At 40.8% G+C, this 26,298-nt stretch overlaps 1 protein-coding gene across 3 annotated transcripts in view; it reads right to left on the bottom strand.

Annotated features, from left to right (window-relative positions):
- The window catches only part of UBOX5 (U-box domain containing 5), a 47,544-nt gene that overhangs the window by 7,922 nt on the left and 13,324 nt on the right, over positions 1–26,298 (bottom strand). For all 3 annotated transcript variants that reach the window (XM_012755187.3, XM_012755191.3, XM_012755192.3), the window contains exons 2-3: positions 5,065–5,159; positions 2,250–3,450 (exon numbers count right to left, since the gene is read on the bottom strand). In XM_012755187.3, the coding sequence (XP_012610641.1) occupies positions 2,250–3,450; positions 5,065–5,118 (1,255 nt within the window). In that variant the 5' untranslated portion in view covers positions 5,119–5,159. The remainder of the gene's footprint in view (positions 1–2,249; positions 3,451–5,064; positions 5,160–26,298) is intronic.

The raw sequence follows: 26,298 nt of genomic DNA, 5'->3' as shown, positions 1-26,298 counted from the left end.
TCCAAGGCTAGGCCAGTGGCTGAATTTGTAATCCCAGCACTTTGAGAGACTGAGATGCGAGGCTCCAGCCTGGAAACATAATGAGACCTGTCTCTACAAAAAATATAAATAAATAAATTTTGAAAAAAAGTGTTCTAGAATATAGAAAAGGAAGATTTCTAAATTCTTTTTATGGAGCAAAAAACCCTAAAAAAATCATTGATACCAAAATCTGACCAAAGATAGTACACACATACATACACAGCTACAGTCCAATCTCATAATGAATGTAAAAATCCTAAATAAAACACTAGCAAACAGAACCAAGCAGGACATTAAAAGAATCACAACCAAATGAAGTATAAGAATGGTTCAATATTGGAAAACCTATTAATGTACTTTATCACATTAAAAGATATAAGGATGCAGCTGGGTGTGGTGGCACGTGCCTGTAGTCCCAGTTACTAGGGAGGCTGAGGCAGGAGGACCACTCGCCCTCAGGAGTTTGAGTCCAGCCTGGGCCACACAGAAAGACCTTGTCTGTAAAAAAAAAAAAAATTTGATCACTAATCCTGGATGAAAACACTCAATAAAAAAGGTATCAATGGTGTAGGAGAGTTTCTGAAATTTCTCCAATGGACCCCACCTCCTGATAGTCAGGCCCTTGGATATCTCTCCCCTTGAGTGTGGGCTAGACTTAGGGACTCACTCCTAACAAATAGAATACAGCACAAGTGAGAGATGTTACTTTCAAGGTCAGGTTATACAAGACCAGGATTTCCATCTTGTTTGCGTACTTTCTCTGGAATGCACAGCTACCACAGAGTGCACTGCCCCATGGAGAGGCCCACAGGGCAAGGAATTGAAGGCAGCCTCCAACCAAGAGCCAACAAGGAAGTGAGGCCCTCGTCCAACAATTCAGCCCAATGATTCAATGAGGAACTGAATCCTGAACAATCACTGAATCCTGAACAACCATGTGAGTGAGCCTGCAGGTAAATTCTTCCCCAGTCAAGCTTGGGGGTGACCACAGCCCCAGCCAACACTTTGACAGCAGCCTAGAGAGACTCTGAAGCAAAGGACCCAGCCAAGCCAGGTCTGGATTCCTGACAAACAGAAGTTAAGAGATAACGTTTGCTGCTCTGAGCCAGTAAGTTCTGAGGTAATTTGTTATATAACAATACTTCCTTTTCTTTTTTTTTTATTTTTGAGACAGAGTCTCCCACTGTTGCCCAAGCTAGAGTGCAGTGGTGTTATCTACAAACTCAAATTCCTGGGCATGCTACCACATCCAGCTAATTTTTCTAATTTTTTTTTTTTGGTAGAGTCACGGTCTCAGTATGTTGACCACGCTGGTCTGGAACTCCTGGGCTCAAGCGATCCTCCCCTATCGGCCTCTCAAAGTGCTAGGATTATAGGCGTGAACCACTGTGCCCAGCCATAACTAGTATTTCTTTAACGCCATAAAACAGATCTATCTCAGCCTAAGAGCCAACATCAGATGTACGTTGAAGCATTCACACTGAACACATTCAGCTGCAGAGGTCACCAGGTAAACCAGGGCTGCTCTTGTCAGGAGAGGGCAGCATCACTGGTCCCAGAAATCATTGGCAATGCAGGGAAGAGGCAGGAAGCCCAGATCTCTTACTAAAGAATGTTGTCATTTGTCTACTCTTTTACTAACTGTCCTTCCTTCCTTCAGTGTGGATTTTCTTTTCAGCAATTCTCTCCTGAAAGGAGGGCCTACAACCTAGTACTTCAATACTTTTCTGTGAGCTCCTGGAGGTGAGGACTTCAATGTACTTAAATCAACACACCTCTGCGAAGGTTAGAAACAATACCTGGAGAAGCCCACTGACACATGAGTAACCTTAAGCGAGGTACCAGAAGGAAGACTTGGTCTGCTTTGAGGGACTGGTGTCTCTGCTCCCAGCAGCTCTGACCAGAGGCTTCAAGCCCAGGAAGAAGTGTTGACCCAGCCAGGGGACGTAAAGGGAACCCACGGAAGGCCAAACTGCCAGTGGGACTATCACCGGACAGAGGAACAAACATGCAGACGGAAGCCCTGGAATAGATGTGAACATGTCTAGCCCCTCCATGGCTTCTGAGACAAAGCTGAGGGGGCCCATGATGAGGAATGAGAAGGGAGAAGCCTGGGCACAGCCTGAGGAATCTAAGCTGGCAAAGCATAAAGCAAAGGGCCATAGTTCCAGTGTCAGCCGGGAAGAGTAGGGATGACAATGGGCCAGGGACATAGGACAGTGAATTACCTGTTGAGCAGTCCATGTATGTCAGGCTAAGCTCACTGGTGGCTTTCATTTTCTTAGCAGTGTGCTCTGAGGTAGTGGGCAAGACCAGAGGGCTTGTGGTAGAAAAACAGGAAGCATTTATACCAAGGCTCCTGTCCAGGCCTCGTTCGGTCTGTTCCATCTTCCTTTTCCGAGAGGGCAGAACAATGGAAGAAGGAGTCACTGCCAGTGCAGTCTGTGCTCTCCCAAGCAAGTGGCAGCCAGGGACAGTGTGCTGGAGCAGGAAGTGGTCGATCCGAGCTTTCAGGGAGGGGTGAGGCAGGGGCTGGGAGTGTGCAGTAAAGGCAACCCCCGTGAAAGGGTCGCTGGGCACTCGGCCCCACGCAGCTTCACTGCGGTTGCACTTCTCCAGCGTGCTCTGGTCGATGACCTTGCCTGAGGGCAGCAGCATGGGACATGGCATGATCTCCAGGGTGATGGGATCCAGGAACTCCTCAGGCACATCCTCAATTACCTCAGCCAGCTCCTGCAGGCTGGTGGGGGCCTGCTGAACCTCAGACTGGTCCCCGGGGTCACAGTCACTTTCCATGGGCAAGGCCGGGGCCTGCAGAGCCAAGACCTGGGGCAGGCTCTCTGAGGCAACCAGTAGAACGCTGTCTATCACCTCCTGAGAGCAGGTCTTGGCTGGCTGACCCCATACTTCCAACCGCTTGATGCAAGGAATACCGCTGCCTGTCACGTGTGTGATGCAAATCTTGAGGTGGGCCACATGGCTAAGGGAAAGAGCCCCTTTATTCCAAAGCTCCTGAGTCACAACAGCAGGGGAGGGAAGTGTGACTTCCATTGGGCCAAAAGGCGGTCTGGCCTTGAAGCCCCTGTGATTGAATACCACTTGGCTCTGGTTTTTCAGTAAGACTTTGCCTACCAAGGTGAATGACTCTTTGTCTGGGACAGATGGCTCGGCTGGGCCTGGGGTCCGGCACTCGGGCGTGCTCCAAGATGCTCTGCTGCATGAGGCAGATGTGTACATTTCTAGGCCAGTGGCATTCTGGCCTCCCCCAGCTGTGAGGTCTAGGTTAATCCTACAGATTTCCACATTAAAGGGAAAGGAAACTGTCACATAGACTGGTGGCTTAATGAAATACTCTGTCCTAAAACCATGACTTCTCTTTGTGAGGTCTTGAGAGATGAGATTTTCTACTTCATAACCATCAGCTGATATCTAGATTTAATAACAAATATGAGACACATTGATTCAAATGAAGACAATTAGTTTTCAAGAACTTATCACTTTTAAGAAAACTCTTTAAAGAAAGTCTGAAGTTTCTCATTTAAAAGTTTCTCCATTAAACTAAATTGTCATAGGTTTTTTTTGCAGGCACCCAAGATCAAGTCAAAGGCTGAGGGTAACTGTGTCCCCAGGTACTGCCCAACATGAAAAATATGAGCAACAAAACCCTGCCCAATAAAGCCAAAAATTCCTTCAAAATAGTATCTTTGTGGAAAGGGATATATACCAGTGGTTTTTTATTTCAGAAGAAAACATGCAAACTTTTAAGAGAAAACAAAAATGTTCATTAAAGTTCTCAATTTTGTTTTTGGACACTACCTATTATGACAGTTTCATAGGAAGGCATAATATACAAGCTTCTTGTAAATTTATGAATGATGAAACTTAGTTCAAAAAAAAAATGTGTGGGCCGAACGCGGTAGCTCACGCCTGTAATCCTAGCACTCTGGGAGGCTGAGACGGGCGGATCGCTCAAGGTCAGGAGTTCAAAACCAGCCTGAGCAAGAGCGAGACCCTGTCTCTACTAAGAATAGAAAGAAATTAATTGGCCAACTAAAAATATATAGAAAAAAATTAGCTGGGCATGGTGGCACATGCCTGTAGTCCCAGCTACTCGGGAGGCTGAGGCAGGAGGATCGCTTGAGCCCAGGAGTTTGAGGTTGCTGTGAGCTAGGCTGATGCCATGACACTCTAGCCTGGGCAACAGAGTGAGACTCTGTCTCAAAAAAAAGAAAAAAAAAATGTGTGCACAAACATGGGAATTTAGAACACTAAGTGGTCTCTAACCTTTTTGGCACCAGGGACCGGTTTCATGGAAGACAATTTTTCCATCGAGGTGGGGGAAAGAGAGGGGCAGAGCTCTGTAGCCTGGTCCCTAACAGGCCACCAACCACTACCTGTCCATGGCCCAGGGCTTGGGGACTGCAGTAGTAGGGGACAGAATTAACTTCTTCCCCCCTTAATATTTCTAATACTAATCAGTGGAAATTGCTATAGCCAATGGAAATTGTTAAGATATCTTTGTCCAGAGGAGTCAGCCTAACAATCTGGGAACTTGACATAGAATGCTGGGTGCAGAAACTCCACATTAAGAAAGGGGTCAGTTTTTCCCATGGTGTTTCCTTGTTCCCTCCTCTGTGCTGTGGATAGATACCCTCCTTTTCACAAAAGGGGAGGGGAAGCTTAATCCAAATAACAAATAACAAGGCACCCATATAACAAATGTAAGTCATTATTTCTAGCAAGAAGAACTAGGAGGAGAGAATTTCTATCTTTGCTATGACTGTGACTAGCTTGAAATTGATCATCGAAGAGCACAATGAAGAAGATCCTACACAAATTCACCTCATAATGGTGCTGTGTGATTCCAGAGGTGAGCCTGACCCATGCTTAGCTAAATACCATCTGGTGAAATCTAAAATAATGAGGGTAAAAGTATAGTAAGCCTGCATGAAGTCCATATACACAAGGCAGAAAATGACTAAATACATGAAAAATACATATTGTATATTTTTAACTATGTGTGTATATATTTGTCTTGTTTACCTTGTTGCAGTGAATTCTTGGTCTGAACTGTGGGAGGCAAAGATTTATTACCATCTTTGTGGATGAAAAGATAGCTTCCAAGCATCAGAAACAGCCTTAAATAAAGAAAAAAAAATTGGTATTAGTCAGAAAAGTTAAAATTCAATTTTAACTTTCAGAAGTTGAATCTTAAGAGAAGAGAATCAAACAGGATAACAAAAACTTTAAAACACACATACATACTCTCACAGTTTGTACTCACTTTCAGAAGACTGCACTTCCTTATATCCTTATATCCTATATATCACTTTCCTTATATCCTACATATGATGTTAAGAAAAAAATTAGTCACTGAAAAATTGCAAAGATTTCTACTGCAGGATTAATAGGTTGGCAGAGACTGCCAGGCGACAGCTGTTCCAGGGACCCATTGGAGGCAAGGCCCGTCAGCTCCCCATAGAAATGGGAGGGTTAAAAGTGGCTAAGCTGGCTGGGCGCGGTGGCTCACGCCTGTAATCCTAGCACTCTGGGAGGCTGAGGCAGTTGGATCACTCAAGGTCAGGAGTTCGAAACCAGCCTGAGCAAGAGCGAGACCCTGTCTCTACTAAAAATAGAAAGAAAGTAATCAGACAACTAAAAATATATAGAAAAAATTAGCCGGACATAGTGGCGCATGCGTAGTCCCAACTACTGGGGAGGCTGAGGCAGGAGGATTGCTTGAGCCCAGGAGTTTGAGGTTGCTGTGAGCTAGGCTGATGCCAGAGCACACTAGCCCGAGCAACAAAGTGAGACTCTGTCTCAAAAAAAAAAGTGGCTAAGCTCAGAGAAAGAACAGAGGATTTAGAATAGAAAGAGTCACAGAAAATAATCATAGGGGTGCTAAACCTGTCATTTAACACTTGTCAATACAATTATGTTTTCTTAGTAAAATGAAAACAATTAGAAGAGTCAAAAACATTACTGAGAAACAGAACATATTAGGGATGGAAAGCACCTTAAAAGGACATCTAATCTAAATAGTCATTTTATTTTATTTTTTTAAAGGCTGGTCAAGTGACGCAGTGGGGTGGAGAAGGAACAAAGGAATCTGTAACTGGTTGTGAGCAATTAGTTGTAAACACCACTGCACTTGGACCAACCTAGATAGTCATTTTAATGGCCAATGGCCAGCAGCTTCTTTTTTCTTTTTTTTTTAAGATGGGGTCTTGCTCTGTTACCCAGGCTGGAGTGCAGTGGCATCATCATGGCTCATAGCTCAACTGTAACTTCAACTCCTAAGCTCAAGTGATCCACCAGCCTCACAAGTAGCTGGGACTACAAGGTGCATGCCACCACGCCCAGATAATTTTTCTAGTTTTTGTAGGGACAGAGTCTTGGTGTGTTGCTCCAGCTGGTCTCGAACTCCTGGCTTCAAGTGATCCTGCCGCCTTGACTTTCCAAAGGATTACAGGTGTGAGCCACTGTGCCTGGCCTCCACTAACTTTTGATACTCTCTGAGGGTTGGGAAGCCACTTGAAACATCCGTCCCAGTGGCAGGCCTCTCCAATGAACCTGAACTCCTTGGTTGAGTCCAGCATGGGTTCCATGTTTCCTTCTCACAGTCCTGGCCATGAAAAACTCTGTGAGTCCAACAAGGACTGGGTCACCCTCTGGACTTTGTTTGTCATGATCAGAGGGTGTCACTTGCAGAGGCCAAGCATATTAGGCATACTACATTTGAGCGGACACTTGCTGCACAGTAAAGATTTGTCATGGGGCTTGGCAATGTCTATTATCTCAGCCTAGTCCCTAACTCAGTTTTATAAATAAATACTTTATAAATAAATAAATATTTTTAGATATGGTTTCATATATGGTGAATTTTGTAGGATGGGAACTTCCATGTAAGTCATAGGAAGATCGTACTCTGTTTTGCTCAGACCTTTACCAGGAGGTGTTCATCATTTCTGAAAATTACATTACCAAGAGGAATGCTACACACCTATGTCAGTTTGTATTTATTCTGCATTCTAGGTGATCCTACATGTTGGTAAAAGCTTCTGATTATTTCTTTATATCTTCTAGTATGGTCATACTGAAACATTTACACATTAGAATAAATTTTATTATTACATTAAACATTTCTCCTTTATATTACTGTTAGGGCATTTTTTTTTTTTTTTTTTTTGAGACAGAGTCTCACTTTGTTATCCAGGCTAGAGTGAGTGCCATGGCGTCAGCCTAGCTCACAGCAACCTCAAACTCCTGGACTCAAGCACCACCATGCCCGGCTAATTTTTTCTATATATATTAGTTGGCCAATTAATTTCTTTCTGTTTTTTATAGTAGAGACAGGGTCTCGCTCTTGCTCAGGCTGGTTTCGAACTCCTGATCTTGAGCAATCCGCCTGCCTTGGCCTCCCAGAGAGCTAGGATTACAGGCGTGAGCCACCGCGCCCGGCCTGTTAGGGCATTTTTGGTATATGTTTGTATTATGTATGTGTATGTATGTGTGTCTATACTATTCACACATTTTTCTTATAAATAATGGAGATAAGTAGGTTACACTATTTTTGGCATTAAGTTCAGGATAGTAGAAGAAACACAACAAAATATTTACTATTAAAAGAAGGAGATGAATCTCATGGGGTGGAGAACCCCTGGCCCAAAATCTCCAGATCTTTGTGAGCCCATGTTCAAAATCCTAGTGTTTCCCCCTCTGACGCTTGAGTCATCACTTTGCCAGAGCATTCTAGAATCTGGCCTGGATTCAACATGGACTACAGTTTTTAGAATTTTTTTTTTTAAAGATTGTATTAACAATGCCTCCAGGCTTCTGATACCTTTCTTGTTCTCCACAATACGTCAAAAATGAATGAAGTGTCTGATGAATTACATCTGCAAATATTCTTGGGACCTTTGGCCAGGAAACTGGAACTCATTTACAGCAGCATTTCCCTCAATTCCCCTGCCCAACTAAGACTAGCTTATTTTGTTTTAAATGTAAAATTAAGCCAACTGACTTTAATTGAATATAGAAATAGTAAGATAAATATTTGTCCAGACCAAGGAAATAAAACATTTTTCCTTGGAAAAACAAGCCTAGGATGCCAAAGGAAAGCAGACAATATGATATTGGCACAGGTGATGACACAATTGATATGCATGGGCAGAACTGGGCTGGCCCTAGGCAAACTGGTGAGGTTGGCTCTGGGGTTTAAGACAGTTTTCTTTTCACTGCTCCCACCAGTTCTCTCTTCCCTTCTTGGCCCTGATGGGAGGGACCTTTAGTATGAAAAAATAAAGAGACAGAAACATTATTGTTATAGTATCAAATGCTCAGAGATGGCTAATATTGGTAAGATAAAGATAGAACTAGGCTACAGTCTTCTCTATCCCCACAGTCCACATCTCAGCCCCTTTTCTGGCTTTCAGAGAAAATAAAAAATAAACAAATAAAAAAACAAAACAAAAAGACTCTAGCAGAGGTAACAATGTTAACTCCTAGTAGTACTGGTTTGATTTCTTAGTGGGAGGCAATGATTTTGCTAACATTTACATTTTTCCTGCCCATCTTCATTTTCTTCTTTAACATTTTACACTGTGATCTTTTAACTTTGACATATTCTACATATCACAAAATTAATTTCTATGAGGACCTAAATGTCAGGACCAGAAGCAAGTTGGGCAGGGGTCTTCCTGGAGCCACAATAAAGGGCTTTCCAGTGAGTATGAAGCCACATGGAAAAGTCTTCAAAACTTATCTGGGTACCCAACACAGTAGTAAATGGCAGTACGAGATGAAGCTGCCCAGATGCAACCGCCTTCAGGATAGCTGCCCTTTGCCTTTAACCCCTGGCTCAGCCATCACCAGACACCTGCTCCTATGGTTGGACTTCAGAGACTGCAAGGATGAGAAGGGCAAGGCTGACCAAAGGGTTTTCAAGTTTTTGCTATCTCATAACTTTTAAAAATTCTACCTCAAAAACCTGAAAAGAGAGAATCTGGCTCACTTCTCCAATCACTATGATAATTTAAGAGATTTTATCTGTGCTGTGTCTCAGCAAACACAAGGCTTACTCTGCCAGCGAATCATTAGACAAGGACCACTTAATAACAAAAACTCAACTCTGCCCAAGGAGACACATACACAAAACAGCTTAGAGGGGGCCACTAGGGATTTTATTTGACTTAAATCTCAGACTGGCTGACCATTTGAAACAAAACAACCTTATATATTACACCAAAGTAATTCCCAGATCAAATAAAGATTTAAAAGAAAAAAAAATTACTAGAAGAAAATTTAAATGAATATTTTTTTAATCCTTGGGGCCTCCCTAAGCATGGCACTAAAGCTATGATTTGGCTATATAAAAGTTTTAAATTTCTGCATACAAAAACATAACTGAGGACAAATAGATACCATGCATGACCTTTAAAATGGCATCAGCTTCTAAAAATACATTTTAGGGAAAAAATTAGACAAATGTTCAATACTGCATGTAAAAGGATACTCATAGCATATGTTATAAATACATGCCAGATTTCTTTATTTTAGTGAAATATTTAATACATACAAAAGAATAATGTATATTTTTTATATTTGTTGATTATAATGAACAATAATAAAGCAAACATCTGCAAACCCATTATCCAAGGAAACCAAATTTTACCACCATTGGAGCTTCTTCTGTGCATTCCTCCTTTTCTTCCTTCCCATCTCCCTCTCCCCAGAGGCAACCATTCTCCTAAATGGTTACTTATTGTCTCCCTTTGCTTTTCTTTATAGTTTTAGCACATGTGTATAACCCCTAAACAATATACTTCTTTTTTGTTTGTTTGTTTGTTTTTGAGACAGAGTCTCGCTTTGTTGCCCAGGCTAGAGTGAGTGCTGTGGCGTCAGCCTAGCTCACAGCAACCTCAAACTCCTGGGCTCAAGCAATCCTGCTGCCTCAGCCTCCGAGTAGCTGGGACTACAAGCATGCGTCACCATGCCCAGCTAATTTTTTCTATATATATTAGTTGGCCAATTAATTTCTTTCTATTTATAGTAGAGACGGGGTCTGGCTCTTGCTCAGGCTGGTTTCGAACTCCTGACCTCGAGCGATCCACCCACCTCAGCCTCCCAGAGTGCTAGGATTACAGGTGTGAGCCACCGTGCCCGGCCTAACAATATATTTCTTAATTTGCTTGTTTCTGAACTTTAGTAACATATTGTAAGTATTCTCCTGTGACTTGCCCTTTTCCACTCAACATCATGTTGCTAGATTTCATCATGAATGTGAATAGCTACAGCCCACTCACAAACAGGAATATATTATAGATCACTATTATATATATTATATATGAACTATATTATATAATACATAATATTATACAGGTATACCTCAGAGATATTGCAGGTTCAGTTTCAGATCATCGTAATAAAGCAAGTCACACAAGTTTGTTTCTCAATGCAAATAAAAGTTATATTTAAACTATAGTCTATTAAGTGTACAACAGCATCAAGTCTAAAAAATGTATATACCTTAATTTAAAAATACTTTATCACTAAAAATGCTAACAATCAGCAGAGCCTGGAGGGTCTTGCTTCCATGTTGATGGCTGGCTGCTGACTGATCAGGATGGTGGTTGCTAAAGGTTGGGGCGACTGTGGCAATTTCTTAAAATAAGACAACAGTGAAGTTTGCCACATCAACTGACTCTTCCTTTCATGAAAGATTTCTCTGTAGCATGCAATGCTATTTAATGGCATTTTACCCACAGCAAAAAACTTCTTTCAAAATTGGAGTCAATCCTCTCAAATCCTGCTGCTGCTTTATCAACTAAATTTATGTAATATTCTAAATCCTTTCTTGTCACTTCAACAATGTTCATAGTATCTCCACCAGGAGTAGATTCTGTCTCAGCAGTCTACTTTCTTTGCTCATCCATCAGAAGTGACTCTTTATCCATTCAAGATTGATCATGAGATTACTGCAATTCAGTCATATCTTCAGGCTCCACTTCTAATTCTGGTTCTCTTGGTATTTCTACCACATCTGCAGTGACTTCCTCTACTGAAGCCTTGAATCTCTCAAAGTCATCCATAAGGGTTGGAATTAACTTCTTCCAAACGCCTGTTAATGTTGTTATTTTGAACCTCCATGAATCATGAATATTCTTAAGGACATTTAGAATGATGAATCCTTTCCAGAAGGTTTTCAATTTACTTTGCCCAGATCCATCACTATCCATGGCAGCTACGGCCTTACAAAATGTATTTCTTAAATAATAAAACTTGAAAGTTGAAATTACTCCTTGATCCATGGGCTGCAGAATGGATGTTGTGTTAGACATCGTAAAAACAACATTAATCTCCTTGTACCTCTCCAACAGAGTTCTTGGATGACCAGGGTCATTGACAATCAGTGATATTTTGAAAGGAATCTTTTTTCTGAGCAGTGAGTCTCAATAATGTGCTGAAAATATTCAGTAAACAATGCTACAAACAGATATGCTGTCTCCCAGGCTTTGTTCTTCCTTTTATAGAGCATAAGAGTTACTAATAGCATAATTTTAAAAAAATGTATTTGCTTAGAGACAGGGTCTCGCAACAGCCCCAGCTGGAGTGCAGTGGCTGTTCACAAGCATAATCATAGTAAACTGCAGCCTCAAAATTCTGGCCACAAGCTATCCTCCTACCTTAGCTTCCTGAGTAGCTGGGACTACAGATATGTGCCACTGTGCCTGGCTTAGATTCTCAGCATAATTCTTATGGACCCTAGGATTTTTGGAATGGTAAATAAGCACTGACTTCAACTTAAAGTCAACAGCTGCATTAGTCCCTAACAAGAGAGACTCAAGCTTTGAAGACAGGCATAGACTTTTCTCTAGCTATGAAATTCCTAGGACATCTTCTTCCAATATAAGGCTATTTCATCTACACTGAAAATCTGTTGTTTAGTGTAGCCACCTTCATCAATGACCTTTGCTAGATCTTCTGGGTAACTTGCTACAGCTCTACATCAGCACTTGCTGTATCACTCTGCATGTTTATGTTACAGCGATGGCTTCTTTCCTTAAACCTCCTAAACCAACCTCTGCTAGCTTCAAATTGTTCTTCTGCAGCTTCCTCATCTGTCTTAGCCTTCATAGAACTGAAAAGAGTTAGGGCGTTACTCTGTAGGTTTTGGCATAAGGGAATGTTATGGCTGGTTTGATCTTCTATTCAGACTGTTCAAACTTTCTCCATATCAGCAACAAGGCTGTTTTGCTTTCTTATGATTTGTGTGTTCACTGGAGTAGCATTTTTAATTTCCTTCAATAACTTTTCCTTTGCAATCACATCTTGGCTAACTGGTGCAAGAGCTTAGCTTTCACCCTATCTTGGCTTTTGACATGTCTTCCTCACTAAGATTACTCATTTCCAGCTTTTGATTTCAATTGAGAGATATGTAACTCTTCCTTTCATTTGAACACTTAGAGGTCATTGTAAGGTTATTATTGGCTTAACTGTTGTGTCTCAAGGAATAGGGAGGTCTAAGGAAAGGAAGAAAGGGGAAAAGGGCTGGTGATGGAGCAGTCAGAACACACACATTTATTAAGTTCACTGTCATATATATGGGCGTGGCTTGTGCCATGCCAAAACAATTACAATAGTAACATCAAAGATCACTGATCACTCTAACAGATATAATGAAAAAGTTTAAAATATGGCTGGGCGTGGTGGCTCACACCTGTAATCCTAGCACTCTGGGAGGCTGAGGCGGGCAGATTGTTTGAGCTCAGGAGTTCGCGACTAGCCTGAGCAAGAGCGAGACCCCGTCTCTACTAAAAATAGAAAGAAATTAATTGGCCAACTAAAAATATATAGAAAAAAACATTAGCTGGGCATGGTGGCACATGTAGTCCCAACTACTTGGGAGGCTGAGGCAAGAGGATCGCTTGAGCCCAGGAGTTTGAGGTTGCTGCAAGCTAGGCTGATGCCACGGCACTCTAGCCAGGGCAACAAGAGTGACATTCTGTCCCCACCAAAAAAAAAAAAAAAGAAATAAAAGAAGTTTAAAATATTTTGAGAATTAAGAATTACCAAAATAGGATACGGAAACATGAAGAGAACATGTTGTTGGAAAAATGGTGTCAATAGACTTGCTCAACAGAGGGTTGCCACGTTCAATATGCAAAAAAAGCAGTATCTGTGAAGTGCAATAAAATGAGGTATGCCAGTATATTATAATTCATTCCTGCTGATAGGCATGCAAGTTAATCCTACTTTTTGCTATTATAGTGCTGCTATAAACAAGTCGTATACGTATCTCCTGGTGCAAATGTGCAAGAATGTCTCAAATTTTTTTTACTAGATCTAATAGTAAGAAATATATTTTAGTACACACATGTGTGCATGCATGTTTGTGCTTGTGGACACACTTATAACTGAAATAAGTTCCTTGGAATGATATTCACCCTTGCTACATATAATGCACTCCAGTATTTCTCTTTTATTTCATTCTTTAACATTGGCCTGGATCCAAAGTGACAAGGCTCTATGAATGTGTTGTGACTTTTTATTTATTTATTTTTTATTTTTTTGAGACAGAGTCTCACTCTGTTGCCCAGGCTAGAGTGCCGAGGTGTCAGCCTAGCTCACAACAACCTCAAACTCTAGGACTCAAGCAATCCTCCTGCCTCAGCCTCCCGAGTAGCTGGGACTACAGGCATGTGTCACCATGCCTGGCTAATTATATATTTTAGTTAGGCAATTAATTTCTTTCTATTTTTAGTAGCGACGGGGGTCTCGCTCTTGTTCAGGCTAGTTTTGAACTCCTGACGTTGAGCGATCTGCCCGACTCGGCCTACCAGAGTGTTTCTTTGGTCTTAATACAATTTTGACTTTTTTTCTTAAGGGGTCCTACATATTAATATTTCTTGTTAAGGGTATCTTCTTATTCCCATTAATTTTTCTAACTGGTTATTGCTATATGGAAAGTTTTTTCACTTTGGCATCTTTATTATATGTTCAGCTGTCTTATTTAACTCTTATTGATCTTAACAGATTTTCAGTTTGTTTTCTTTGTGTTTTTTTATAATCTTATCATCTCAATAACAATGACAATTCCTTTCTCAAAATGATAACTCTGAATTTTGTCTCTCATTTTACTGCATTAGCTAGAACTTCCAGAACTACACAAAACAATAATAGAGTTGCCATTCTCGTTGGTTCCTATTAGAAAATGCCTCTTAGAACATAATGCTGATTACTAGATAGAAATATTCTTTTTATGCTAATAAAGCATTCTAATTTTTGTAGCTTTTTGAAAATCAGGGGTATACTCTGAATTCTGATATTTCTCTCTATATTGAGCTTTATTATTTATCTTATCTGATAGACTAATGAGATATGCTAACACATTTTCCTAATTTTAAACCATCCCTTTATTCCCAGGATAGGCTCTAGCTGGTTGTCGCAGATTGTTCCTTAAATGTACTATACTACTGAATTTGACTTGCTCATATTTAATTTCAGATGGAATATTATTGCATATTTATTTAACATTTGCAAACCCTGTGCTAGGTACTGGAGTATAGAGATAAAAATGAAGTGGTCAGATGGTGAAACTGTTCTATACTATACTGAAATGGTATACAGTATACGTGACATTATGCATTTGTCAAGACCTATAGAATTATATGACACAAAGAGTGAACCTTAATGTAAACTATATGGAAACTATGGACTTTCATTAATAAAAAGTCAATACTGTAATAAATGTACCACACTAATACAAAATGTTAATAACGGAAAAGTGTGTGAAGAGGAGAGAAGGTACATGGGAACTCTGTATTTTCTGCTCAATTTTTCTGTAAATTTAAATTGCTCTAAAATATAAGGTCTAATAATAATAATAATAAAGAATGACTGGGGGAAAAGTTATTGAAAACAAAGTTATTAACTAGAAACCAAACTGAAATACACAAATTGAAATAAGTTAAGTGTCCATTACAGGACCAGAGCAGCAGACCCTTTCTAAAACATCTTACAAATGATGATATCGGCCGGGCGCGGTGGCTCACACCTGTAATCCTAGCACTCTGGGAGGCCGAGGAGGGTGGATCGCTCAAGGTCAGGAGTTCGAAACCAGCCTGAGCAAGAGCAAGACCCTATCTATACTAAAAATAGAAAGAAATTAATTGGCCAACTAAAAATATATAGAAAAAATTAGCCGGGCATGGTGGTGCATGCCTGTAGTCCCAGCTACTTGGGAGGCTGAGGCAGAAGGATTGCTTGAGCCCAGGAGTTTGAGGTTGCTGTGAGCTAGGCTGACACCACGGCACTCTAGCCTGGGTAACAGAGTGAGACTCTGTCTCAAAAAAAAAAAAATGATGATATCTGTTTCTTTGGGAAATAATGATGCCCAACAGTAGGATTCTATAAGACCCTGGGTGCTATCAGGGTCTGTAACTAGTATGATCTTACCATTGTTCTGGTTCCAACACTCTGATTTTTAAGGTCAAGTGCCTCCTGCCTTAATGCTTAATCCAGAAAAAGAATGGCTTACCACATGAAAATGCAAACAGGCTAGCCCATAGCCCAGGAAGACTGCCTCCCTAGCCCTGCTAAAGAAATGGCTATGTAACCTGAACTCATTGCAAACACTGTCCAGGAAATACAAACTATAGCCTCCTAATCCAAATGTGGCATCTGAGTACAAAAAAAGACTAGGTCTGAGTATAAATTGGGAAACTCAGATCACAGATAAAGTTTCCTACAGTTCAGAGAAGTAGCTTGGAGCCAGATAATAATGGTATTATAAGACAGCAATACAGATTTATAAGTAGATAGCATGGAAGTCCATTTTCATTAAAGAATTATTTTTATTACAAAATATTTCAGATAAAAAATAATATGAAACAGTAGACACTCTTGTACCCACTACCTAGATACAGCAAATGTTAACATTTTGCCATGTTTGCTTCTGATTTCAGTGTTAAAAGTAAAATCTAAAAGGTATAAACAAAAACATCACTCCTTTTATTTCCTCTCCCTTTTTGCCAAGAGGTGAGCTCTATCTAAAGTTGCCTACCACTTAAATCAGTATTAGGTATGTATGTACCCATAAACAAGATACAGTAGTTTTATGTATTTTAATGTACTTTATTTTATTCATTTATTTATTTTTTTAAGACAGAGTCTCACTCTGTTGCCCAGGCTAGAGTGCCGTGGCATCAGCCCAGCTCACAGCAACCTCAAACTCTGGGCTCAAGTGATCCTCCTGCCTCAGCCTCCCGAGTAGCTGCTATAGGCATGTACCACCATGCTTGGCTAATTTTTTCTGTATATGTTTAGTTGGTCAATTAATTTTCTTTCTATTTTTTTTCCAGTAGAGACGGGGGTCTCATTCTTGCTTAGGCTGGTCTCGAACTCCTGAGCTCGAATGATCCTCCCACCTCGGCCTCCCAGAGTGCTAGGATTACAGGCGTGAGCCACTGTGCCCGGCCCTTAATGTACTTTAATGATAATTGCTGTGCATATTGGCCTGCAACTTGCTTTTCCATTAAGCAGTATTATTTTAAGGTTTTCCATGTTGAAATGTTTACATCTAGTTTATTCATTTTAACTTTTCATAGTCTTCAACTTTATAGCTAAAACAGTTTGTGGCCGGGTGTAGTGGCTCATGCCTATTCCTAGCACTCTGGGAGGCCCAGGCGGAAGGATCACTTGAGCTTAGGAGTTTGAGACCACCTGAGCAAGAGTGAGACCCCGTCTCTACTAAAAATAAAAAAAATTAGCCGAGCATGGTGGCATGTGCCTGTAGTCCCAGTTACTCAGGAGGCTGAGGCAAGAGGATCACTTGAGCCCAGGAGTTTGAGGTTGCAGTAGGCTACGATGACACCATTGCACTCTACCCAAGGTGATAGAGCAAGACTCTGTCTCCAAAAACAAAAAACAAACAGAAAAAAAATTGAGAACTGAAATTACTGAGCCATAACCACTATTTTTAAAAATTAAGTAGAATAGAAAGAAAATGTCAGCATGCACCACAGATAAGGTGAGCACTGTTTTGTGAAACTTTTGTTTCAGTTACATATATATGTATATATGCATTCATTCATTCATTCATTCATTCAAGGTTTTGATATAAAAGGCATTTCTTACTGAGGGTTACAGTGTTTTAAAAAAAAGTTTGAAAAAAAAAAATTCAAAAAAAGTTTGGCCGGGCGCGGTGGCTCACGCCTGTAATCCTAGCACTCTGGGAGGCCGAGGCGGGTGGATTGCTCGAGGTCAGGAGTTCAAAACCAGCCTGAACAAGAGCGAGACCCCGTCTCTACTATAAATAGAAAGAAAATTAATTGGCCAACCAATACATACAGAAAAAATTAGCCGGGCATGGTGGCGCATGCCTGTAGTCCCAGCTACTTGGGAGGCTGAGGCAGTAGGATCGCTTGAGCCCAGGAGTCTGAGGTTGCTGTGAGCTAGGCTGCCGCCATGGCACTCACTCTAGCCTGGGCAACAAAGTGAGACTCTGTCTCAAAAAAAAAAAAAAAAAAAGTTTGAAAACTACTGGTCAGAAGAAAGCCATAGAAGGCTTATAACCAGGGAGAGAAATGACAAATGAAATGAAAAGTCTGCCATTAACCTCCCAGATGACAACAGCAATTCTGAACCACTTAGAGGCAATTCACCCTTCAAGGGGTTTTCCTTTACTCTGGCTGATGTGTTCCCACTGTCTTTTCTGTACTACATGAAGGACTATCTTTGCAAATGGCTTCCTAAGACATCAAAGATGAGTACCAAGGTACAAACTACTTGGAAATAAATTGGCAGTTTATTTTTCCCTTAATATTTTCTTTCTTTAAGTTTTTTTTTTGAAATGGTGGTATTCTTTAAAAGGAGGAAGGAGGAAAATGAGTTATGTATAATGTGTTACTGAGCATCTATCTCACAAGGATTTCAAAGCTACTTTCTAAGAAAGTGTTTATTTTTAAAAGATTTAAACTTTTCAATTTTAAGATAATTACAGATTCATGTGTAGTTCTAAAAAACAATACAGAGAGATCCCACATACCCTTTACCCAGTTTCCCAAAATGGTAATATCTAGCATAGCTCTAACGCAACTTCATAACCAAGAAATTGACAATGATAACAATCCACTGATCTTATTCAGATTTCACCAGTTTTACATGCACTCAGTTGTTTGTGCCTATCTACTAATAATTAGTTCTATGCAATTTTATTCTATGTGTAATCACTACCACACTTAAGACATAGAATAGTCTATCACTGTAAGAATCTCTTTAAAATATCTTTTATAAATCCAAATATTCTATTACCATAGAAGTCTTGAAGTTCTTCACCCAGATCTAAGCCTCTTGACTAAAGGCTCCAGTTATGCCCACATTGTAAGAAACAAACTTGAGTGACACATGTTTATTCTTGCCATTCATGTCACTTAAATGATAAATATAGCTATGTAGAAAAATGCAAAAGAAAGTGTACATAAAGAACACAAAACTTGTATTATGATCACACATTTGTTTAAAATCTACATCTAGGAATATGTATACATAAATAGTTTGGGAGGTAATGGTGGAAATACAGAAATTTAAATATGGAATGTACTAGACAGGTGGGATTTAAGTTTTTTTTTTCCCTCTTACAAGATGTTTAAAGTTGATATAAGTAGTTAAACACCTGACTAGATTCCTGATGATATCAGAGAGGACTGAGGATCTAGATACATGCTCAGAGTACTTCTTGCGGCTGACAGCCCACCCCTATAAGTCTAGATGTCCAGATAGAGACAAATCTTCCTCCTCTGCATCCCAGTGATTGACCTCAAGAAGGGAAAGAACAAAAGCAGGGCCAAGAAGAGATGTAGAATTAGAGTGGCCAACTGTCTTGGTCTACTGAGGGCTGAGCTGTTTCCCAGACTGTGGCACTTTCAATGCTAAAACCAGGAAGTACTGGGACGAGTTGGTCGCCCTGTCCAGAAGGTTGCTATCTATATATCCTTGGAGTTTGAAGCAACTAAGCAAATCTTTTGTTTTTGTTATTGAGGTTCAGAACCTGGGGGTGGGGAATTATGGAGGGATAATTTAGAAGAGTGTAAGGTGACCACGACACTTTCTGAACACTTGAGCATCCCTCTTCCTTTAGCGTACAAAGAAGTTGCCATCACTGAGTTAAGCAACCTGACTTTGAGTTTCACAAAAATGTAATGGAAAGTAATTCTGGCAGATACACATATTTTAAAGACTAGGCTCAAACAGGTTACAGAGGGAAAAAAAGAAGAAGAAAAGATTACCTGTCAAATAAGAGAAAAGCATTTAACCTCAAAGAGTAGGTGGAATACCAATGCACTGAGCAATTTTATAAATTGGGCACTTCGGCTTTTAAAGCAGCACAATACTTCCTGTAATTTCTAAATTGAGTTACCTGTCCATCCATGAAAAAAGTCTGACTTATGTGCATTTTTCTTAGAGCTGGTTAAAATGAGAGACGGCCATCCCAGCCTATCCCACACAGCTACCCACCTGTGAGAGGTATGCAGAAAGACCAGAACACAGGTGTGGGCCCAAAGAAGCCACCAATTTTATGCCACATAGAAACAAGTCACCGCTCAAGGGCTAAACATATGCAAGGCACTGTGCTAGGCACAAGCAGACATAGATTTTACTTGTAAGAAATGCACAGGCTATATGCCAGGCATGGTGGTTCATACCTGTATAATCCTAGCACTCTGGGAGGCCAAGGTGGGAGAATCACAGGAGTTTGAGACCAGCCTGAGCAAGAACAAGACCCCATCTCTACCAAAAATAGAAAAAATTAGCCTCTACCAAAAATTAAAAAAAAAAAATTAGCTGGGCGTAGTGGCGAGCCTGAGTCTCAGTTGCTCAGGAGGCTGAGCCAGAAGGATCACTTGAGCCCAGGAGTTTGAGGTTACGGTGAGCCGTGATGATATCACAGCACTCTATCCAGGGTAACAGAGTAAGACTGTCTCAAAAAAAAACAGAAAAAAAGAAATGCAAAGGCTCATCACAACGGACAGATAGGCAGTTCTTTTCTAAGAGACACAGTCTCAAAACAAGGAGCTCTACAAAGGTTTCTAACACCATTTACTCAACACCTTAAAACCATTGTCAGCAAAATTCTACGGGAACTTGGGCAAGGAAGCCAGGCCCTCAACATACAAACCTGGCCCTAACCCTGTCCTTCTCCTTTAGAGTCTTATTCCATCTGCTCTCGCCTCTCTCCTGAATTTTCTTTCTTTCTTTTTTTTTTTTAAGACAGTCTCACTCTGTTGCCCAGGCCAGAGGTCATCAGCCTAGCTCACAGCAACCTCAAATTCCTGGGCTCAAGCTATACTCCTGCCTCAGCCTCCCAAGTAGCTGTGACTACAGGCATGCGCCACCATCCCCGGCTAATTTTTTCTATATATTTTTAGTTGACCAATTAATTTCTTTCTACTTTTAGTAGAGACAGGGTCTCGCTCTTACTCAGGCTGGATTTGAACTCCTGACCTTGAGTGATCCACCTGCCTTGGCCTCCCAGAGTGCTAGGATTACAGGTGTGAGCCACTGCATCCGGCCCTGAATTTTCAACTTACCTCTACTATTGAACTCTACCTTCAACATGTAAACACATTCAAATCTCTTCTGCCCCCAACTCTGCCCAAAATACCACCCTGTCTTTTCACTGTGTCTTTCTTAGGGTTGCTAGATTTAGCAATTAAAAATAAAGAATGCTCATTTAAACCTCAACTTCATTTAGATAAATAATGAAATTCTTTTTTTTTTTTTTTTTTTTTTGAGACAGAGTCTCACTTTGTTGTCCAGGCTAGAGTGAGTGCCGTGGCGTCAGCCTAGCTCACAGCAACCTCAAACTCCTGGGCTTGAGTGATCCTTCTGCCTCAGCCTCCCGAGTAGCTGGGACTACAGGCATGTGCCACCATGCCCGGCTAATTTTTTTTTATATATATATCAGTTGGCCAATTAATTTCTTTCTATTTATAGTAGAGACGGGGTCTCGCTCTTGCTCAGGCTGGTTTTGAACTCCTGACCTTGAGCAATCCGCCCGCCTCGGCCTCCCAAGAGCTAGGATTACAGGCGTGAGCCACAGCGCCCGGCCGGAATTCTTTTAATATATGAACATTCCATGTATTATTTGGGACATATACACACACAAAAAAAATTATTTATTGAACACTCAGCAAACTAGGAATAAAAAGGAACTTCCTCAACATGATAAAGGGTTTAGGAAAAACCCATAGCTAACATCATACTCAATGATGCAAGACTGAAAGCATTCCCATAAGATCAGGAACAAGACAAGGAGGCCTACTTTCACTGCTTGTATTCATTATCTTACTAGAAGTTATAGCCAGAGTAATTAGACAAGAAAAAAAAATTAAAAGAAATCCAAAGTGGAAAGAAAGATGTAAAATTATCTGTTATCATATGACATGATCCTATCTAGAGAAAATCCTAAAGAATCTACATAACAACAAAAAACTATCAGAGCTAAAAAATGAGTTAAGCAAAATAGCAGATTAAATCAATTATATTTCCATCCACTCACAATGGACAACTCATAAAAGAAATTTTAAAAACAACTCCATTTACTACGGAATAAAAAAGAATAAAATACTTAGGAATAAATTTAACTAAGAAGGTATAAGACTTATATACTGAAAACAACAAGTTCTCTGGGAGGCCAAGGCGGGTGGATTGTTCAAGGTCAGGAGTTCGAAACCAGCCTGAGCAAGAGGAAGACCCTGTCTCTACTATACATAGAAAGAAATTAATTGGCCAACTAATATATATAGAAAAAATTAGCTGGGCATGGTGGCGCATGCCTGTAGTCTCAGCTACTTAGGAGGCTGAGGCAGGAGGATTGCTTGAGCCCAGGAGTTTGAGGTTGCTGTGAGCTACACCGATGCCACAGCACTCACTCTAGCCTGGGCAACAAAGTGAAACTCTGTCTCAAAAAAAAAAAACAAAAAAAAAAAACCACTGCTGAAAAAAGTTAAAGATCTAAATGAATGGGAAGATATCCCATGTTTATGGATTAGAAGACCTAATATTGTAAAAACAGCAATATTCCCCAAAGCAAACTACAGATTCAGTACAGTCTCTATCAAAATCCCAATGGCTTTTCTTGCAGAACTGGACACACTGATCCTAAAATTCATAGAGAATTGCAAGGACCCTGAATAGCCAAAGCAATCTTGAAAAATAGTTAAGTTGGAAGATTCAAACTTCCCCATTTCAAAACTTACTACATAGCTATGATAACCAAAAGAATGTGGTATTGGCATAAGAACAGACATACAGATCAATGGAACAGAACTGAGAATCCAGAAATAGATCCACACATCTATGGTCAATTGATTTTTGACATGGGTGCTAAGACCATTTAATGGGGAAAGAAGATTCTCTTCAACAAATGGTGCTAGGACAACTAGATATCCACACACAAAAGAATGAAGTTGGACTCTTCCCTCATGCCATATACAAAAATTAATTCAATGTGGATCAGAGACCTAAATATAACCTAGACCTAAACTATAAACCTCACAGAAGAAAAAATAAGGGTAAATGTTCATGACCTTAATTTGGCAATGGTTTCTTAGATATCACATCAAAAGCACAAGCAACAAAAAAAGTAAATTGGACTTTATCAAAATTAAAAACTGAGGCCGGGCGCGGTGGCTCACGCCTGTAATCCTAGCTCTCTGGGAGGCCGAGGCGGGCGGATTGCTCAAGGTCAGGAGTTCAAAACCAGCCTGAGCAAGAGCGAGACCCCGTCTCTACTATAAATAGAAAGAAATTAATTGGCCAACTTATATATATGTAAAAAATTAGCCGGGCATGGTGGCGCATGCCTGTAGTCCCAGCTACTCGGGAGGCTGAGGCAGCAGGATTGCTCGAGCCCAGGAGTTTGAGGTTGCTGTGAGCTAGGCTGACGCCATGGCACTCACTCTAGCCTGGGCAACAAAGTGAGACTCTGTCTCAAAAAAAAAAAAAAAATTAAAAACTGAAAGTGAAAAGACAACCCACTGAATAGGAGAAACTATCTGCAAATCATATACACTAGTATCTGATAAAAGATTAACATCTAGAATATGTAAGAACTCTTAAACAACTCAGCAACATAAAGACAAACAACCCAATTTAAAAAATGGCCAAGGACTTGAACAGATATTTCTCCAAAGAAGATATACAAATGGCTAACAAGTACATGAAAAGTTGTTAATTATTAGTTAGTCACTAGCAAAGTGCAAATCAAAACTACAATAAGATACTACTTCACACCTACTATGATGGCCATAATAAAAAATAAGGGGGAAGAGCAGCCCCTGGAGCCTGGGGGTGGTAGTGGACAAAGCCCTGGGCAGAGACCAGTTCGCCCTGCTGCTGGGGCTCCCTCAGAAAATCACATCATAAAGAGATGTGGAACAGTGGAACTCATACCTATTGAACATCTACTATGTGTCTGAAATTGCTCTGGACAGTTGGTGTTTGCCTTCCTTTGAATCTTCTCAACAACTATGCAAGAAGCCCTTGTCCCTAGCAAAGTGTAAATGCAATGACCCTGAGGAGAAGGAGCCACTTGCCTGTGTGTCAGCCTGTGTCCTCCTCTGACTCTGAGATGTTCAGCAGTGATGATGAGTGGACACTGAAGAGCTTTAAAAAGAAGAAAGGAAAAGCCAGAAACATACAGAAGAAAAGACCTATGAAGAAACAGGTCAACAAAACTGCTTCCCTGAGTGATTTGGACAGATCCCATGAGGGTGAAATAACAGTCTGACAGTAACAGCTTCTCCTGCAGCTCAGAATCAGACTCTTCCTTGGTGTACAAAGAGTTCTGTAATGGTCTTGGAGATGAGGTCAGTGCCCATTTGGCTCCAATGACAGAGAAGGACAGAGAATCAGAATCATCTGGCCAAATACAGAAGAGGGAGATACTGCAGAGAACATCAACCTCAGATGGTGCCACAGAAAATGGCATCTCCCAGGAGCCCCAGTGCGTGTCTCCACTGCCACCTCCTGCCTCCACTGGACCCACACCAGGACTATTAGAGGTTCAGGAATGAAATGTTCCCCTAAGATTCCCACCTAGTGGTGAAACCACCTGCCACTGTTTTACAGTAAAAATTTCAATGAGCTCCTTAATATACCCATCTCATCTCTCATATGTATCATGGTGACATCTCAAGCTATTTTCACTGGCTTTCTATACATTTATACATTAAATGTTTTCGATAAATGAAAAATAAGCTCAAAAAAAATAAAATTAAAATAACGAGTAATAGCAAAGATGTGGAAAAACTGAAACCCTAGTATACTGCTGGTAGGAAATGTAAAATGGTGCAGCCATTTGACATTTCCTCAGTAAGTTTGACAGTTCCTCAATAAGTTAAACATAGAGGCTGGGCATGGTGGCTCATGCCTGTAATCCTAGCACTCTGGGGGGCCAAGGCGGGAGAATTGCTTGAGCTTAGGAGTTTGAGACCAGCCTAAGCAAGAGTGAGACCCCATCTCTACAAAAAAACAGAAAAATTAGCCAGGTGTGGTGGTACACATCTGTAGTCCTAGTTACTTGGGATGCTGAGGCATGAGGATAGCTTGAGCTTAGGAGTGTGAGGTGGCAGTGAGATGTGATAATGCCACTAGACTCTACCCAGGGCAATAGAACAATACTCTGTTTCAAAACAAACAAACAAACAAATACAAACCACAGAATTATCATGTGACCCCGAAATTTCACTCCCAGGTATATATTAAAAGTACTGAGGCCAGGTGCAGTGGCTCATGCCCGTAATCCTAGCACTCTGGGAGGCCGAGGCGGGAGGATCACTCAAGGTCAGGAGTTCGAAACCAGTCTGAATAAGAGCGAGACCCCGTCTCTACTATAAATAGAAAGACATTAATTGGTCAACTAAAAATATATAGAAAAAATTAGCTGGACATGGTGGCACATGCCTGTAGTCCCTGCTACTCGGGAAGCTGAGGCAGAAGGATTGCTTGAGGCCAGGAGTTGGAGGTTGCTGTGAGCTAGGCTGATGCCATGGCACTCACTCTAGCCTGGGCAACAAACCGAGACTGTGTCTCACAAAAAAAAAAAAAAAAAAAAAAAGATATTGTCACAGATCTCAAGTGTTTACAAGTTACTTGTATTATGTTACTTACATATATACAATTTCCTTATATTTGTGGCTGTAATATAATACAAACCTGAATTGGCCAAACCTGAAACCTACTGGACTTCCTAATATGACAGGTAACATGTTTCCTTCTTGTCTGAGCTACTTGCCATAAAAAGCACTCTGCCTAATTGTCAAACTTGTAAACTACTGCCCCAATAGTCACTTAGATAACTCGATTCTTCTATGTCCAATTTTAAGAAAAAAATATGGAGGGGGTCTTGGAGGGAATTTATGCAAGAGGAGTAGAAATGTGGAAGAAGAGGCTAAGAGAAAAATAGTAAGTTCACTACTTCTGAAATGGTTCCTTTTCTTTTTTTTTTTTTTTTGAGACAGAGTCTTACTTTGTTGCCCAGACTAAAGTGAGTGCCGTGGTGTCAGCCTAGCTCACAGCAACCTCAATCTCCTGGGCTCAAGCGATCCTACTGCCTCAGCCTCCCAAGTAGCTGGGACTACAGGCATGTGCCACCATACCCGGCTAATATTTTGGTTTTTTGTATATATATTTTTAGTTGGTCAATTAATTTCTTTCTATTTATAGTAGAGACGAAGTCTCGCTCTTGCTCAGGCTGGTTTCGAACTCCTGATCTTGAGCAATCCACCCGCCTCGGCCTCCCAGAGTGCTAGGATTACAAGCATGAGTCACCTCACCCAGCCTGAAATGGTTCTTTAAATCAGGAAAAACCAGCAACTAAGATCAACTGAATCTAAACAAGAATGAGGATTTGAATTTCAACGGGCATGAAGACGCACAGAGGGAAAATCCTAAAATATAAGTAAAGCTATAGGAGATTCTTTTTTTTTTTGAGACAGAGTCTCACTTTGTTGCCCGGGCTAGAGTGCCATGGTGTCAGCCTAGCTCACAGCAACCTCAAACTCCTGGGCTCAAGCAATCCTTCTGTCTCAGCCTCCCATGTAGCTGGGACTACAGGCATGTGCCACCATGCTTGGCTAATTTTTTCTATATATTTTTAACTGTCCAATTAACTTCTTTCTTTTGTAGAGATAGGGTCTCGCTCTTGCTCAGGCTGGTCTCGAACTCCTGAGCTCAAATGATCCACCTGCCTCAGCCTCCCAGAGTGCTAGGATT

Source organism: Microcebus murinus, chromosome 16 (assembly GCF_040939455.1).
Source record: "Microcebus murinus isolate Inina chromosome 16, M.murinus_Inina_mat1.0, whole genome shotgun sequence".
Lineage (NCBI taxonomy): Eukaryota > Metazoa > Chordata > Mammalia > Primates > Cheirogaleidae > Microcebus > Microcebus murinus.
This window is presented reverse-complemented; position numbering and strand designations above follow the sequence as displayed.